The sequence below is a fragment of the Populus alba genome, chromosome 1, assembly GCF_005239225.2.
Source record: "Populus alba chromosome 1, ASM523922v2, whole genome shotgun sequence".
Taxonomy (NCBI): domain Eukaryota; kingdom Viridiplantae; phylum Streptophyta; class Magnoliopsida; order Malpighiales; family Salicaceae; genus Populus; species Populus alba.
In genome coordinates, this window is record NC_133284.1 from 39723958 (window position 1) to 39741477 (window position 17520).

The window sequence follows — 17520 nt, forward strand, 5'->3', positions numbered from 1 at the left end:
AAATTTGAGGAGAAAAAAATGAGCATGAACAAGTAAGAACACCCTCACTTCCAACAATATAGAGCAAAATCTCCCAAATGCCATTGATATTATACTATACAAAAAACATATAAAAGGAACACTAAGAGATTCATTCATGATTGACTAACATTCTTTGAGATTAAAACCATAACTCTAACCATAAATAAAAGTGTGTGAAGAAAGTATGACATGTATAAGATATTAAGTATTTTATTCCTCTTCTACTTCTTTTAAATAAATCTTTCAAACATAAATGTTTTAGAATTCAAGATGTAAATGATAGTATAGTTCAGAAAAAAAAAAATGAATAGCTTGTCATTTGAGCTAGGCCTAAATGTTAAGGTTATCTTGCCATTAAGGATAACAACTATCTGAAGCCTGCTGTTTGGACTAAGTCCAAGTACCAAGGTTGTCTTGTCATTTAAGAAGTCTAGCATAAATGGATAATTGTCTTTTAGGCCCTAAAAACTAGGCCTCATCCTAATAATTTTGGACAAAATCTAATCCCATATGAATCCTTAAGAAGTCTAATGATTGGCACACACCATAATATAGCCTTTAAAAATGTTAGTATGACACCGTACTATTTATGATTACACATGAATTGTTAGTGGGACGTTACCTTTCTCGCTAATGACTATCTCACTCAACCTGTTCCTTTAAAGGGTGCATAACTTATTTCACCATTGGCTATCTCTTCCAACATGTCTTTTTAAAGGGCACCAACTTTCTTGCTAGGGGTTATCTCTTGCCAACCTATATCCTAAGAGGATGGCAAATTTTTTGGCTAATCATCCATAAGCATAAATCTTTCTATCAATGGCATAACGAGGTATAACAACTAATAACTCATTTTTCAATACATGTGAGAAAAGTCATTATTCTTCATCATTATTCCACTTTCTACGAGGTAAGCTCATGTAACTAAGATATATAAGTACCTCGGTACACCAGGTAGATATACAAGTTCATTCATAATATCACATACCACAAACAACAATAACAACACATACTCCTTACACTCTTCATTCTTTTTCTCATTCCTATGTATTATTTCCCTCCTAATATTTACTAACTTAAGTATTACAGGGTATCCTATTTTGATAGGAAACTTGTTTTGTAGGGAATATCAAGACTAGAGATAAACCCCCCATTCAAAGCCCATACACTTCAATATAAGATGTAGTTGTTGAAAGCCCAAATTAAATATTAAGTTTTTACGATATCATTAGAAGTGTTTTTGCATCCTTTTGTTTTGTTTTTGTTATTAGTGGCTTTATTTATTTATAACACATCATATAGTTTTTTCTTTAGAATGGCACATCATATGCACATCATAAGTTTAATAAAATAAAATAAAATATGTACTTATAAGGTAGTTTTTTTCCTGTAACTTGTGTGATATGATCTGAATATAATCTAATGTATTGGAATGAATATATCGTTTTAACATGGCTAGTGGAAGGAATATATAATTTTGTTGAGGAAAATAAAATATATGGAATTGCCATATAGCATTTAAATGTAACTTAACTATTATTCATTTTCTTTTTGAGTTGTTGGTTTGTTCTTTTAATCATATAGTTGTTTTTTTTTTTATTATCCAGGAATTTGTGAAATGAAATTTGTAATTTTTTATTTAAGAGCCGGAAAGAAACATTACAAATTAAGACAATATAGAAAATCATGTGGAAGTTAAAGAGATTGTGTGAATTGTGAGTGAATATCATCATGGCCATAACTGATCTTTCTACGCATTGAAAGAGGAACATAGGTTGTTTTTTAAGCCAAGTTTTACAATCAACTTGAAGATTTCTATGTCTATACATCATGCAGTCAGGACATTGAATATGTACTTCCTTTTCTCCTGTCATTGATAAGTCCCTTTTCTCAAACATGCAAGAGTATATCTTAAGGCATCATCATGAGTCAACATTTCCTTAGATTCTTTTTTGTATTTGATGAATTATCTGCCACTGTTTTGTGTTATTTCTAATGGTTTTTGCAATTCGTATACCTTATTAATCAAAGGACAAAAAATGATGATAAAAAACATTTTGGAAATTTTTGAATATATTAAACAATTCATATTTTCTCTCTAATGATAATGGTACTGTGTGGTACAATCATAATTTTTTTTTCTAAACCCTTACTTTGCTTATATTTACTTTTACTTTTAATTTTGATTATTGCTTTTAGTTGTTGATGTAATAATAATAATAATAATAATAAATAAATAAATAAAATCTTGGTTGTATTTGTTTCCCTAATTCTTTTCATTTAACTTTCCTAATAATTGTAGAGAGAAAAACATGGGTTACTTTGCTTTATTTTTTTTCTCTAAAAAATATTTATTTGTTTGCTTGATTGTTGCTATGGACATCATAAATTCATTATCTTGCAAACTTAAAATTTGTTTTAGGTCAAAACTTCCTTTGTTGGCAACAAGAAATAAAATTTTGGTTTATTGAATTGAGTTTTTCCCCCTTATAATTCTAAATGATTATAGAAATAAGAGTGATGAAAAATCAACTATTAACAAATCAACTTTTTTAATTTTTTCTTCAAGTTGTGTATTTTTCTCTAGTAGTAAAGATGACTACTGATAAAAATATTTTGTATCAAAGTAAAATTTTAAGTGTTTTGTCTGATAATATTAATTGTGTCTTTTGTAACACTAAAATTGCTTTTAAATTATGAGAAGCACTTGAATATAAATATGGTATATAAAAAATATATGTTAAAAGGTATTCAGTTGAAAAATGGTTTGATTTTCAAATGGTTGATGGAAAAATGTATTTTTGATAAAATCCATAAGTTTGAAATTGAAAATATTATTTATGAACAAAGTGAAGGGAATGAACTTAATCAAATGATTCTTGTTTCTTCTTTTATTAAAAAAAATATTATATATACCATATTCTTTGTTTGATTTTGCTTAGAGGTTTAAAATAAAAACATGGAAACTTTTTTTTTTTTTGATAAATTGCTTGTTGCTTTAAGAATTGAAGAAAAACATCGTGCCTCGTAACAATAAAAAACATGATCTTCAAGCTAAGGCATATGTTGTTAATAGTTCTTTCAAACCAATGACTAAGAATTTTAATAAAAAAAAAGGTCTGATAAAGTTCAACAACAACAATAATATTATTAATAAGCCTAAAAGTAATAATACGAGTCATAAAAAAGGTGTGCAATGTAGGGTTTGTGGCAAATACAATCATGTTGCTAAGAATTGCAACAATTAACTTGGTCAAGTATCTATAGCTTAAGTATCTCAAGAGTCTTTTAAACCACAAGCTAATATAATAACCGTAAAGGTTAGGTTTTCTTCCTCAAATCACAAATACTTTATTTCTAGCCTCGATATAACTTTTAACTCAAATGATTGGTGGTTGGATCCTGGGGTTAATATTCATATATGTGTTGATAAAAGATTATTTTTATCTTATTATCAGGTATCAAGTACACGAACTGTGAGTATAGAGAATGAGAGTGTAGTTTCAAGTCCTAAGAGAAGGTCAAGTCTAGTAAAGTTCTTACTTTGGATTAAGTTTTTCATGTTCCTAACGTTAGAAAAAAATTAGTTGGCTTGTTTTTGTTGGATCAAAATGGTTTTACTCTTGTTCCAGGATTTAATAAAATAGTTGTTATTGTATTTAAATTTTACGTTGGAAAATATTATTTGTTGAATGATCTTTATAAATTAAGTATAATGCCTTCTTCTAATGCTACTTTGCATTTTTCATCTTTATTTAATGCAAATGTTGAATGTTGCTAGGGTATGTTAACTTTAATACTATTAAAAAAATAATAGATTCAAATTTAATTCCCAAGTCACATATTAATAATAAAAAAATAAAAATATGAAATATGTGTACAAGCTAAATAGCCTAGAAATGTTTTTAATCCAGTAGAGAAGAAAAAGAATACGTTGGAGTTAATACATAATGATTTTTGTGATAGCAATAATGTTTTGACTTGTAATAGTAAGAGATACTTTATAACTTTTATTGATGACTTTTCAATATATTCTTACATTTATTTGAAAAACTCTAAAAATGAATTGTTTGATAAGTTTCAAATTTCTAAAGGACAAATAGAAAATCAATTAAAAAAAATAAAATTTTTATGATATGATAGAGATGGTGGGTATACTTCTAATGAAATGAATGAATTTTTAGAATTACACAGTATTATACATCATGTAACACCTCCTTATTCACCACAATATAGAGGTGGTGAGTATACTTCTAATCTAAAACTTTACTATAAATTTCACAAAAACTTGATGGTTCAATGCAAAAACTTCCATCAAGTACACAAACCATGATGACAGCAATTCATTCCTTCTTCATCCCATTTTCTTTATTTTAACTGTTAAAGACCTTTAATGATCAAACAAATTAGGAAGCTTGATGACTTCATTACAAGAACCCATTTTTTTTCACTAAAAGTAACAGCCAAAATAGGAAGAAAAAGCCAGCCATTGACTCAGCTTGACTTTAACATCTCAATTCAACAAAACAGAAAAACAATATAAAATTACAACTTCCCGTTTTAATCACTGGCAAAGCAATCAGCCGATACAAAATAAGAAGAAGAAGAAGAAGAAAAGGTCAACGAAAAGGAAAAAATACAGCATGAAGCATATATAGAAAACATATCTGTGTCATAAAACGAAAACATAACCATAATAAGACGAAGAAAAACAAAAACAAAAAGGAAGTGAAAGGAGAAAGAAACCTGAATGAGCTCCATGAGAAAGTGAACATCTTTGGCGTAAAGCTCAGCGGAGAGATACTTGACAGCCTGATCAAGCATGGGAGCCAAGGGGTTCTTTTCTCTTCCTATTGAGAATATTGTTTCTCTTATGTGCTCTATGTGTTCTTTCGGAGTTTCCATGTTTGCTCTTGAAAACAGAAAGAAAAAACGAGAAGCTGAGTAGTTACAGAGGGAAGAAAGTGGAGGTTTTGAAGGAAACAAAAGGAAAGAGAGGTTTGCTAGTAGTGGTTGTAGTGACTTAGTGAAGTGAAGAGAGGAAGACTAAAAAGAATCCTTCATGGTTTTGAAGGATGACTAAAAGGACTTGTAGTAGTGACTGGTGAAGTGAAGTGAAGTTGAGTAGTTACAGAGGGAAGAAAGTAGAGGTTTTGAAGGAAACAAAAGGAAAGAGTTTGCTTGTAGTGGTAGTAGTGACCAGTGAAGTGAAGAGATGAAGGCTATAAAAAAAGACTCCTTCGCGGGGAAGGCACTTGTTTAGAAAATTAAAAACAAAACGAAAAAAGAGAGAAAAGAGAGAGTGAAAACCGACCCGGTTTTTAAATCGTTCAAGTGTTGATTTAATTAATTCATTTTGTTTTTAAAAATAAAATTTTTAAAACAGCGTTGTTTTTTTTGAAAACAAATATCAAGATTTTTCATTGATTCCATATTAAACTCTATAGCAGTTATCTTAATATAATATGATATAATTAATTTGATAAATATATCAATAACAATATAATTAGATTTTAAAAAAATAGGATAATATATTTTATTTTATTTTTAATATTAAAATAAATATTTTAGATTGATTCAGGTTTTATAAATTAATTTATTAAATTTATGAGTCAAGTTATAAATTCTACTAGATTTAATAATTTTATTTTTTAAATTATTTTTTACCAAATTATTCTAGGCTTCATTTAAAAAAAAAATAAAAAATTAAAATGTAAAATATATTTTTTATTGCAAGTAAATTTTTTATTATGAACATTTAATATATATGAAGTGATTTTTCTTAAATATCGAGAAAAAAATATCTTTAATCAATTTTAGGCCCCTCCACGCTAACACATGTCAAACAGGCAACTATATCATGGACCTGAATAGACTTTATAACATCATCCTTCTAAAAAACCATTTTATTTAATAATAAAATAAAACCAAATCTAAAGATTGAGGACCAACCATCATGCCAATTACCTCCATATTTCATTACTAGTGAACCAAATTTAACTAGTGTTTTGTCTATATATATATATATATATATATGAAATAACTTGATATTCTTTGTTTTATGTTTTGAAGGTACTTTTGGATGAAAGATGCAAAAAGGAGTAAATTGGAGGTAATTGGCAGATTTGACGTTCAGTTGATGTTTTGTGTAGAGCGTGAGTTCTAGAGGTCGAAATGAAGTGATTCCAGTGGCACTAAAAAGCTAACATCCATACCTTTCTGTAAATTTAATGCAAGAAAAATAAAAAGAGAAAGATCATGAAAATCATATCCTTCAAAGTCAAATCTCGCAGTTTGTTAATGTTGACCTTTGCCCATTCACCATTTAATATCTGGAGCTGCAGAAGTCCAATTATGCAAACTCAATTTTTTTGGATTCCTGACTTAAAGACCTATAAAAAATTCAAATTTTAGAAAAAAAATATGTCATATGAGAGAGATATTAATTTTCAAAGATGACATCTGAATTCTGCCAGCAAACAGGTTTCATGAAGGAGCATGTCCAAATTATATTTTGAAGCATCTAAACCGGTGTCCAAGTTGTTATTTTAGCAATTTAGCTCCTCTAAGTCAAAGCTTGAAGATTTAATGCAAATGTATTTCTCTTTTTTAGAAAAATAGTTATTGAATTACTTAAATGTAAATTGTCAACTTAAGGGAGGGATATTTTGTAAAATAGGGACTAGAGTTTTTTAGCATATAAAAAGAAAGAGAGAAGGGGAAAATGGTAGAAAAGGGGTAGCAGCTAGAAGTGAAGAAACACAAACTCTCCTCTCTACAAACAAAAAATAATGCTTTCTTCTATCTTTAGGGATAGTTGTTACATAGATATGCAAGGCTAAGCTCGTTTTCTTGGTTACAAGGACACAATAAACCTTCGGATTTCAAAAATCATTAGATTTATTCTTCCTTTTATTTTCAGTTTATATTATGAATGAGTATGATTATTTTTCTATGCATATTTTCTATGATTGTTGTTGATAATTGCTAAAGTGAACTTTAAGTTATTATTGTGAACAATCTATTGCTAAGTTTGATATCAAAACCGGAGTTGTGATATATGAACTTGTGAAGCAACTAAGCTTGATAATTATGGCTGAACTATGTTATTAAAATTAGGGAGAACACTCAAACAAACGAACATAAGTTGCGGACAACTTGGTTGTCAAGTGATCAATCAATTTATCTAGTTTTTAGGGCTGCCATTAAACTAAATTATTAATGCGAACATTGTGATTGTTGTTGGTCAAGGTTAATTATATGAAAGATCTGTTAATTAACCAATGTTAAGAAAAGATAAAAATTCAGAATATAAATTGAAGTTTTGTTTCAAGGATCGATTCTAATTTCAATTGGTGGATGTGTGTTTGTGACTAAGGTTTGTTTTCTTGATAAATTTCAGTTTCAATTGATTTTATTTGCTAGTTTAATTTCTTTCATAGTTTAGATCATCACAAATCAAAACCCCCCAATTGAATAACGTATAACATAAAAATCTAAACTAAATCTTCCTCGTGGGATCGATCCCTTGCTTGCTTTATACTATCTTGTGTGTTGTGTTTTAAGCCAGGGTAATTAATTTGTGCGATCGCGACATCGCAACACATGGCTTTAAGGAGAGATTTAGGATTCAATCTATGATTTATGGCTCTTATTTGATCATACAGAGAACCAGATTTGTTGCATAAATGCTGAAGAAAAAAATGAGTAGTAATGTAGTAATAATTACTATTCTACCACACTTGCATAATAAATTTTATGAAGGGTGAAAATTAGTTTAGTGGACTTATAGCCGACATAATTTTTAGATTTATCGACATAATTTATTGTTGGTATTTATACTTATAGTCCATCGACAAGAAACTTACTAGCGAGCTCATAGACAAAAATAACACATCGAAAAAACTCTCATTGGTAATTTATGATTTATTAGTGATAATTTTACAGATAGATTTGCTAACAGACAAAGCACATAAAAAAAAAATTTACCCACTTCATTTCGTCGATATTTTCATCGCTAAATATAACTTATTATTGACAGAAAGCTATATGCCATGCCATTGATGAATTTAACATATAATTTTCAGACAAATCATTTGTTATTCTATCTGTGAGTGAAACAATGGAGGTGAAATTTGCTGTAATTTTTTTTTTCAACTCTCTGAAATATATCGGTGGACTGTGTCCAGCGGTAAACCTTGTTAGTAATAATTTAAAAATATATATTTTTAAAAAATCTATTAAAAAAAAACAATTAAAAAATTAAATTAATATAAAATTAAAATATTTATTAAAACTCTAAACATTTATACGTTCATATACAATAAATATATAATATAGGCGTTAGAGGAGAAGGAGGTGGGTCTTCACTTAGATCGTGCGGCGAATAAAAGGTAGCACATGTACCACCTATCTATGACCTCTGTTCCATTATCAATCAGCAAAGTTCGACCGTCTTGGCATTGAGTCTTTCATAATCAACATCGAGATGAGATGTACGATCTTTAGCTCGTTGAGCTAAAATTGCCTCGAACTTTGAAGTTTGAGTGTTTGGAATCGATTGCAAGCATCTAACGATTGAAACACTACGGGTCATCCGCAAGTTCTTGGCCATAGTGTTAGAGAGACTGTATACCTGATTTCTATTAGGTCTACCAAATGATCATACCTCCAACTACTAATCCTGATCGAGATCCAGATGGGTCAAATGATCATTACTGTATCTCTCCTTCAAGTGAGTGCTATATGTATATTGGAAAAAAAGTTAGCAAATTCAAAAATAATAATAACTTAAGAAAAAATAGTTGAAAACAACATACAACAAAGTGCTTAGCTTTGCTATTCACTAGCTATTGCATTCTTTTTTGGCAGTCATCAATCTGCATGCATGTTTTAACAAAAGGCTCCATCAGGCTTGGTTCACGTCCAATAACTGTAGCCTGCAAGAAAAAAATGTTGTTAGCTATATATATATATTATATATATATATATATATATATAAAAGGATGTAATTAAAAAAGAATCTTATCATCCACTTTGCATGCAAAATGAATGGAATAGAGCCGTTAGTGTACGTGATAATGGAACCGTGAACACGTTGGTTCCGGTTCTTCACATCGGAGTGTGATCATCGCACAAAATGACCGGACATCTCGTGCTGAATATATTCCACCCATATGGCCTCCAAGATGTATTGAGGTCTAAAATCCTTCCAAACAACCACCTTAGTCCAATCTGGAAGATCTCTTTCTTACGCATATTGTTTAGCTTTCTTTTGCACTTCGTACAAAAAAATCACGTAGTCTATATGGTACAAATGAGTTATCTGTTAGTAAATGAATAATAAAATTGAATAAAAGGATTATAAAATTTATCTTGATTTCAATCTTACCTAGTTATAGCGTGATTCTCTCAAACCCTTACTGCAATAACATTGTTAGCTTTATCCCATTCAAAATTTTCCTTCCAGTTAATTTTTCTTACAAGAAAAATTTCATTAATGTTAATAAACTAATTGCATTAGCATAATAATAAAATAATTAAACTAATACTAACCTTAAACCCTTCGAACCATGTATCAACCATCGATTTCTATTTAGGATGTTTACAAACCTGACTCCATTGAAGCAATGAAATTTACATTGATGATTTCATTGTAGATGTTATGATTCTAGTAGCCTTAGTATTTATAAACCTAAAATTGATGATGTTGCTTGAAATGATTTTTTCAAAAATTATTAATATATCGATATGAAGGGAAAACAAACTTATATTGAAACGTCATTCTTCTACTGAGCCTGGTACTTCCGGGTAAATGGATCCCGCTGTGAAGGGAACCCTCTTTGATGTGGCGACATTGCACTTAATGAACCCGCATCAAGCTTGGCTGTCAGTGTCTCAAGTGCATGTTCTTGGTTGGAACCTAATGAACCCGCATCAAGCTTGGCTGTCAGTGTCTCAAGTGCATGTTCTTGGTTGGAACCTAACAACTCATGGTCATTAGAAGCGCTACTAGAAGAACTAGCAACAATCATATTCGTATGGCGTGCTATTAACTTTTCCCTAGGTATCTATATAAATTAAATTATTAAGATACTGTAAACCATTCCATTTAAAAAAAATTCAGCAACACCTTCTCTATATGGAGGATTACCTAAAATTTTAAAACCTACAAATACACAACAATTTAAATTGAATTGCTACAAATCAATTGATTTTATTTCAATCTATATCAATGAATAATTTCAATTATGTTAATTTAATCAGATTTTCAATTAACTTTGCAATAACCATTTGCTAAATGATTATAAGAGGTTAATATAAAACACATTAAAGAATTTATGGTATCAACATTTAATTTTAAAAACTATTCATTTATGGTAACTATTATTATCTCATCTCTTCTTATCACAATAAAATAATTCATAATTAAATAATTTAATATAGTTAATCCTACAATATAGCCCAAGAAAGCAACGTCAACACAACAATCATATTGGGACAAAAAATGTTCTAAGGCCGAAAGGAAAATGAATTTTAAAATTCATAATGGTTATGATAAAAAAAAAACCCAGCAACAACAAATAAATATACATAAAAAAATGAAACGGAAATTAGGAGAAATAACATAATATCTTATACCTATTTTAAAAATATCGATGTATATTTAGTCATATTAATTAAATGGATAACTTATATTCTTAGAAATGAAATGTTATGATAAAAATAACAACATTTATACATATACGAGATGACATGCCCGCGCGCTACTGCAGGCTCATAAAAAAAATATACTTGATAATGTTATAATTATGAAGCAATGCTAGATAAGTAATAGAAACTAAAGATATGAAGGAGCCAATATTTCATGAAGGAAAACAAAGTTGTGTTAATGATAAAAAAAAGCTTAAAGAATGAACAAAATAATTTGTAGGAATCCACAATGTTTTATGAAGAAAGATATAGTTCTTTCGTCATATGATTTAGCTTTTTTGGTAATAAAAAGCAAAAAAAATTAAAAAGCTAAATTCTCCACCAATTAATGTTAAAAACAATAGACAAAGATAATTTTTGGAAGGAAAAGAACCCATAAGAAAAAACGTTGTAGCAATTGACAATATTTTGTGAGGAAAACTACAGTGTTTTCCCTAATACAATCAACAACAATAATTTTAGAAAGAATTATAAAAAAAAAAACGATTTAGAGAAATACTGTAACAATCTAAAAATGTTTTGTGAGGAAAATAATAATTTTTTCCTTATATGATTTAGTTTTATTGTAATTATAATTTCTAACTAATTCAATATTAAAAAAAATTAATAAAGATAATTTTGGAAAAAATCATAAAAAAAATCAATGTGGGAAAACACTGCAGCAATTCACAATGTTTTAAAGAAAAACATTACAAAGAAAAATTCTTAATTAGCTCAATGTTAAAAAAAAATAAAATTGACAGAGCTAATTTTTTTTTTATAAAAAAAAAATAGAGATAAAAAAACCATACTGGAAACACTGTAGTAATTCATAAAAAAAAAAATAGTAAATTCTAATAGTGAAAGGTACAGTACTTCCCCACATAATTTATCCTTATTTATAATGACTTATAATAGTAATTCTCAATCAGCTTAATATTAAAAAAATAAAATTGACAAAGATAATTAAAAAAAATCATAAGAAAATAAATTATGTGCAGAGACACTGTAGCAATCCTCAGTGTTTTGTGAGAAAAGCTACAATGCTTTCCCCACATGATTAAGCTTTATTACAAAGTTAAATTCTAACTAGCTCAATATTAAAAAAATAACATCGACAAAGATAATTTAAAAAAATATAAAAAAAAACACAAAAGAAACTAGAAAAAAACCCTGTGAGGAAAAACTGTATCAATCCATACAATGTTGTTAAACTCGCGAGTTGACTCGTAAAATCGTACAATTTTATAAGTCAACTTATGTATAACGTGTAAACTCGGGTTAAAAACTCGAAACTTAGCAAACTCGGTTTAAATCGGTCAAACTCGGACCGAGTTTACGAGTTTGATGAAATTTACAAAATTTATTAACTCATAGTCCCGACTTTGCTTTTTGCCCAAACCTTACATTCTCAAGTTTCAACCTTAGCACCGCTAGCATCAGCAACACTAATTTGGGTCTGGGATTTTTGTTAGGGACTATAGACAGGGCAGGTGAGAGAAGGGGGGGGGGGGGGAGGAAGAGGGGAGCACCAGCTACGCTAATTGGGGTATGGGATTTTGTCGAGGATGTAGACAGGCAGGCGAGAGAGGGGGAGGAGAGAAAGAGGGGGATTTGAGAGACATAATTTTAGGGCGATGAAAATGAAAGCCATGGAAGGAGGAGTAAAGTAAAGAAAGGCAAGAGAGGAGGAGAAGGACGGTGTGGTTTTTGAAAGGAGGTTGGTGCAGTCACAGTGGTAAGAAGAATTTTATGTGGTGCATAGTTGAGGTGAATATTTTATTTGTGTGGTCCACAATTGATGTGAATAATTTATTTATAGTTTAATTAAATTGTTTTGGTTTTAATTTACTTTTATATAATTTAATATTTTAAAAATAAATTGACATATTTTTACAACTTGTGAAGCTAAAGCAGCAAATTGGGTTATAATTTTTTTATTTTTTTTATTTTTATAATTTCAATACCCAGAAAGGATTTTATTGATGTACTTGAAATATTGCATGCAAATAACTTGTACATTGAAAAAAAAACAAAATGAACAAAAAAAATGTTCTTAAAATGATGGCTAATCTTGAAATATTTGTATTGTTTAAAATATTTTAATTGCGATTTTACGATTTTAGTTAAAATATTTTACCTCCGATTTTATGATTTTTAGTTTAAAATTTTTTACTTCCGATTTTTATGATTCGAGTTTACGAGTCGAGTTTAAATTGTATGTTCCGTGTCGTGTCAAAAAAGCGTTTTTTGACAACCTTGAATCCATAGTGTTTTTGTGAGGAAAGTTATAATATTTTCCTCACATGATTTAGCCTTACTTGTATGTATTTGTAATTGTAATTCTTGATCAACTTAATATTAAAAGTAAAATTGACAAAGATAGTTTTAGAAAAAAAAACAGATAAAAAAACTTTGGAAAAAAACATTATAGCAATCCACAATAATTTACGAGGAAATCTATAGTGCTTCCCTCACATATTGTAACTATAATTCTCAATATTAAAAAATAAAATAAAAAAGGATAATTTTGAAGGAAAAAAAAATATAGAGAAACACTATAACAATCAATAATGTTTTAAAGAAAAAAAATTATAAAACTAAATTCTCAATCAACTCAATATTAAAAAAATAAAATTGATAAATATAATTTTAAAAAATAAAATAAAAAACTATGTGAAAAAATATTGTATCAATCTACAATATTTTAAAGAAAAACAATTACAAAGTGAACTTTTTAAGTAGCTCAATATTAAAAAAAATAAAATTAATAATAAATATAATTTTGAGAAAAAAAAATCAATAAAAAAAAAAGTGAAAAAATAAAAAAACATTAAAAAAATAAATAGAAATGCATTGTGCATTACTATTTCGTAGTACATTGGGTGTGGGTGATATATATATATATATATATTTGGGGGACAATTATGTCATTTGCTCATAAAGGAAACCCACCTGATTCGTTTGGAAGTCTTGGACGGGCAGAGAACGACGTCGTTTATCACAGAGGCGATCAAAACGAACTAGAGAGAATCAATCTCATTGATCAAGAACAGGACCAGAGAGAGAGAGAGAGAGAGAGAGGGTTTTGCGAAAATAGGAAGGTCTTTGTGTGTGTGGGAAAAAAGTTGGTGGTTAAATCTGTGTGTTAGAGATGGTGTTGGTATTGGCGCTGGGGGATCTACACATACCCCACAGAGCACCTGATCTCCCTGCAAAGTTCAAGTCCATGCTTGTTCCTGGCAAGATCCAGCACATCATTTGCACTGGCAATCTTTCTATCAAAGTATCTCTACTTTTTCATTTAATTAACCTTGTTTAATTCTACTATTTTATTATAAATAATGAGTTTCCTTCGCCTCTATCTCAGTTTACTTCTAATTGGATTCTTATTATTTGGTCAAATCAAAACCTCTTTTTTTTTTCTTTTTTTCTTTTTATAATCACTGTATCCTTGCATCATTGAGTTTGCAAACATTAATGCTCATGGCCTTTTCACTTGGACTAAGCCTCTGTAGGATATTTCTCATTTGGCAAACTTTCTAGGAGCTGGGTTTAACCTAACAGCTTGATGTTTGACTAGAGTAATTTTGGTTCCTAATGTATTAAAATACTATCCTGCTCTCATGTTAGGCTCTTAGATGCATCTCAATGGTCAACCTTGTGATTGCAGAGATGCCCATGTTGACTCTTCAGCATTGTCTCTGGTTTTTGAATCCCAGGAGCCTTGGTTTTTATAGTCCAAGTGTTCTTTCGGAAATTAAAAGAACCCCATCAACTTGTGTGCCGATAGCAGTTTGAATGTCTTTTGAGATAGTGCATATCCACAAGAAACATTTAAGCACCAGTTCTGTTCAACTCTTTTTTTACTTGTGAGATTTTCAGGAAGTTCATGACTACTTGAAGACTCTTTGCCCTGACTTACATATCACTCGAGGTGAATATGATGAAGATACTCGATATCCAGAGACCAAAACATTAACTATTGGTCAATTCAAGTTGGGACTGTGCCATGGTCATCAGGTTTGATTTCCTATTTCTCCTACTTTATTTTTAGTTCTTTTTTTCCTAAACATAGTTCATTTGTCTATTTTACTAGCATACGATGCCTGTTGCATCATTCCCAGCATAAACAGGATGTTAAACTAGATCCTCATGCTATTCTAAATTTGTGGCCTTTTGTACAACACTCGAATATAACAACCTCTTTTGCAGTTGTTGTGGTTCATTAGAAATATGTAATTTTTTCCGCGGTGCAATTTTTCTTTCCATGTCAGCTAAGATGTCTCTTCGTCAAACCTTATTCTTGTTTTCATTTGTCCTTGATTTGTCAAACTTTCTTCGATAAAATTAACATGATTTTTTAATTAGTGCTGCCGCTATCGTCATATTCATATAATTTGCCATTGGTTCATTGCTCATAGCTTCAGGACTTCAACTGATATTTTTTGGGAATACCTCACCTTTCATTGTTAAGCATTTATTACCTTTTTGGTGTGAAACTTTCTTGAGTAGACATCAAGTGTGATGTATGTCCATTTCCCCTAGTTACTACTTCCTCTGTTTGTTTGATTTGTCATTTTATGAAGTAAGAAAGAACAAAGATAGTTGCAAAGATGAGATGAAGTCCTCTCCATTCTTTCCTGTGTTCTTGTAAATCCCATTGACACCCATCTTACTTATTCTTGATCGGAACATCCGCTAGCCTTGTGGTCAATAATTTGTATTCTTGAAAAACCATATTGTGCTGGCAAAGGCCAAAGCTTTTGTAGATTAAAGTTAATGATTTGTTTGTCATGAGTGCTGTGCAGATTTTGTGATGAGTTTCATCCTGTAATTACTAGTTTTGTTTTGATGTTTTAAAGGTTGTTCCGTGGGGGGATTTGGACTCACTAGCAATGCTCCAGAGGCAGCTGGATGTGGACATACTTGTGACCGGTCATACCCATCAATTCACAGCTTACAAACACGAGGGAGGTGTTGTTATAAACCCAGGGTCTGCCACCGGTGCCTACAGCAACATTACCTATGATGTGAACCCAAGCTTTGTCCTCATGGACATTGATGGCCTACGTGTTGTGGTGTATGTTTACGAGCTCATTGATGGCGAGGTTAAAGTCGACAAGATTGATTTTAAGAAGACGACTGCCGCCACTCACTCCGCTCATTGAATCTGCAGCCTGCAGGTTTTTTTTTTTTTTTTTTGTTCCTTTTCTTTTCCCGGTATTGTATTTGGATTCCTTGAAATGAAATGTGATCCACTATTTGTGCATATTTGAGTGGAGAAAGCCTTTGGTTCATTTATGAGTTATGACAATTTAGAACCATCAATGAAACTTATAGTTTATGAATAATGATTTATTGAGAAAGAAGAAAGCTGATGACCAGCCATGGTCCTGCATTTGAATTCAACACTATTTTTCTCAGTCAAGTTGTCATGGTCTCTTCTGGTTAATTTGCAATGTATGTCGTGTAATATTCCTTTGGTTTCTTGTGTGCTGCAAAGCCTACACTGGCAAGAATTCCTAATCGATCTCGCTGCGTCTTCCATTATTTAGTTCGTCCATGTAAGCTTGTACCTGCGAACTTTCTAAGAAATATGATAAGCAAGAGCCGGCACGGATATTGATGGGATGGAATAAAAACAAACCGATCGAGTTTGTGGGAGAGAGGAGGCGGTTTTTAATTATTTTTTTTGTTTAAATGTATTAATATAATATTTTTTTATATGATTTTTAAAAATAATTTTTGATATTAGTGTATCAAAACAATTAAAAAAATAAAAGAAAAAACCTAATTTTAAAAAAATAATTTAAATTTTAAAAAACGTGAAGTGGGCAATGATTTTCTAACCAATAATCCTCCAACAATATAATCTTATATCTATAAAGCATGATAATATAATTTAATCAAACATTATTTAGCTATTTTTAAACATTTATAAGCAAAATACATTAACCTTTCAAATAACACCATCCAACACATCAATAGCAAACATGCCCAAATTCATTAAATTGCCTTATTCAAATCTTCTACCATGATATATATATATAATTTAAAATTTTAAAAAAAACGTGAAGTGGGCAATGATTTTCTAACCAATAATCCTCCAACAATATAATCTTATATCTATAAAGCATGATAATATAATTTAATCAAACATTATTTAGCTATTTTTAAACATTTATAAGCAAAATACATTAACCTTTCAAATAACACCATCCAACACATCAATAGCAAACATGCCCAAATTCATTAAATTGCCTTATTCAAATCTTCTACCATGATATATATATATAATTTAAAATTTTAAAAAACGTGAAGTGGGCAATGATTTTCTAACCAATAATCCTCCAACAATATAATCTTATATCTATAAAGCATGATAATATAATTTAATCAAACATTATTTAGCTATTTTTAAACATTTATAAGCAAAATACATTAACCTTTCAAATAACACCATCCAACACATCAATAGCAAACATGCCCAAATTCATTAAATTGCCTTATTCAAATCTTCTACCATGATATATATATATATGTCTGATTCTGCTTGCTTCGGTGTTGGATCACTTGAAAAAAATATGATATTTTTTTTAATGGTTCTTGATAGATGTATGGATCTCAATTTAGTAAAATTAGGTTTTGATTTATTAGAACCCTAAGGGGTTAGCTGGGTGGTAAGAAAATAAAAATATATTTTTTCATTTTTTATGTTTGGATCTTGGGGCCAGCATCTAAACAAAATTTATTAAATTTCTTTGAATGCTTGAGGTGCACTTTTAAGATCATGTATAAAAGAGA

General features: G+C 29.7%; 1 protein-coding gene across 1 annotated transcript; it reads left to right on the forward strand.

Annotated features, from left to right (window-relative positions):
- The first annotated feature begins 13754 nt into the window (after positions 1-13754).
- On the forward strand, positions 13755-16067 carry LOC118057973 (vacuolar protein sorting-associated protein 29). The gene is made up of 3 exons (XM_035070707.2): positions 13755-13999; positions 14599-14736; positions 15579-16067. The coding sequence occupies exons 1-3, from the start codon at positions 13868-13870 to the stop codon at positions 15882-15884; spliced, it is 576 nt and encodes a 191-aa protein (XP_034926598.1). The 5' UTR covers positions 13755-13867; the 3' UTR covers positions 15885-16067.
- The last annotated feature ends 1453 nt before the right edge of the window (positions 16068-17520 follow it).

Excerpts from the sequence above, each read along its gene's own strand:
- LOC118057973 (XM_035070707.2), top strand. The coding sequence starts at position 13,868 with ATGGTGTTGGTATTGGCGCTGGGGGATCTACACATACCCCACAGAGCA. Across the intron at positions 14,000-14,598 it reads CTGGCAATCTTTCTATCAAA|GAAGTTCATGACTACTTGAA; the intron begins GTATCTCTACTT and ends TGAGATTTTCAG. Across the intron at positions 14,737-15,578 it reads GACTGTGCCATGGTCATCAG|GTTGTTCCGTGGGGGGATTT; the intron begins GTTTGATTTCCT and ends GATGTTTTAAAG.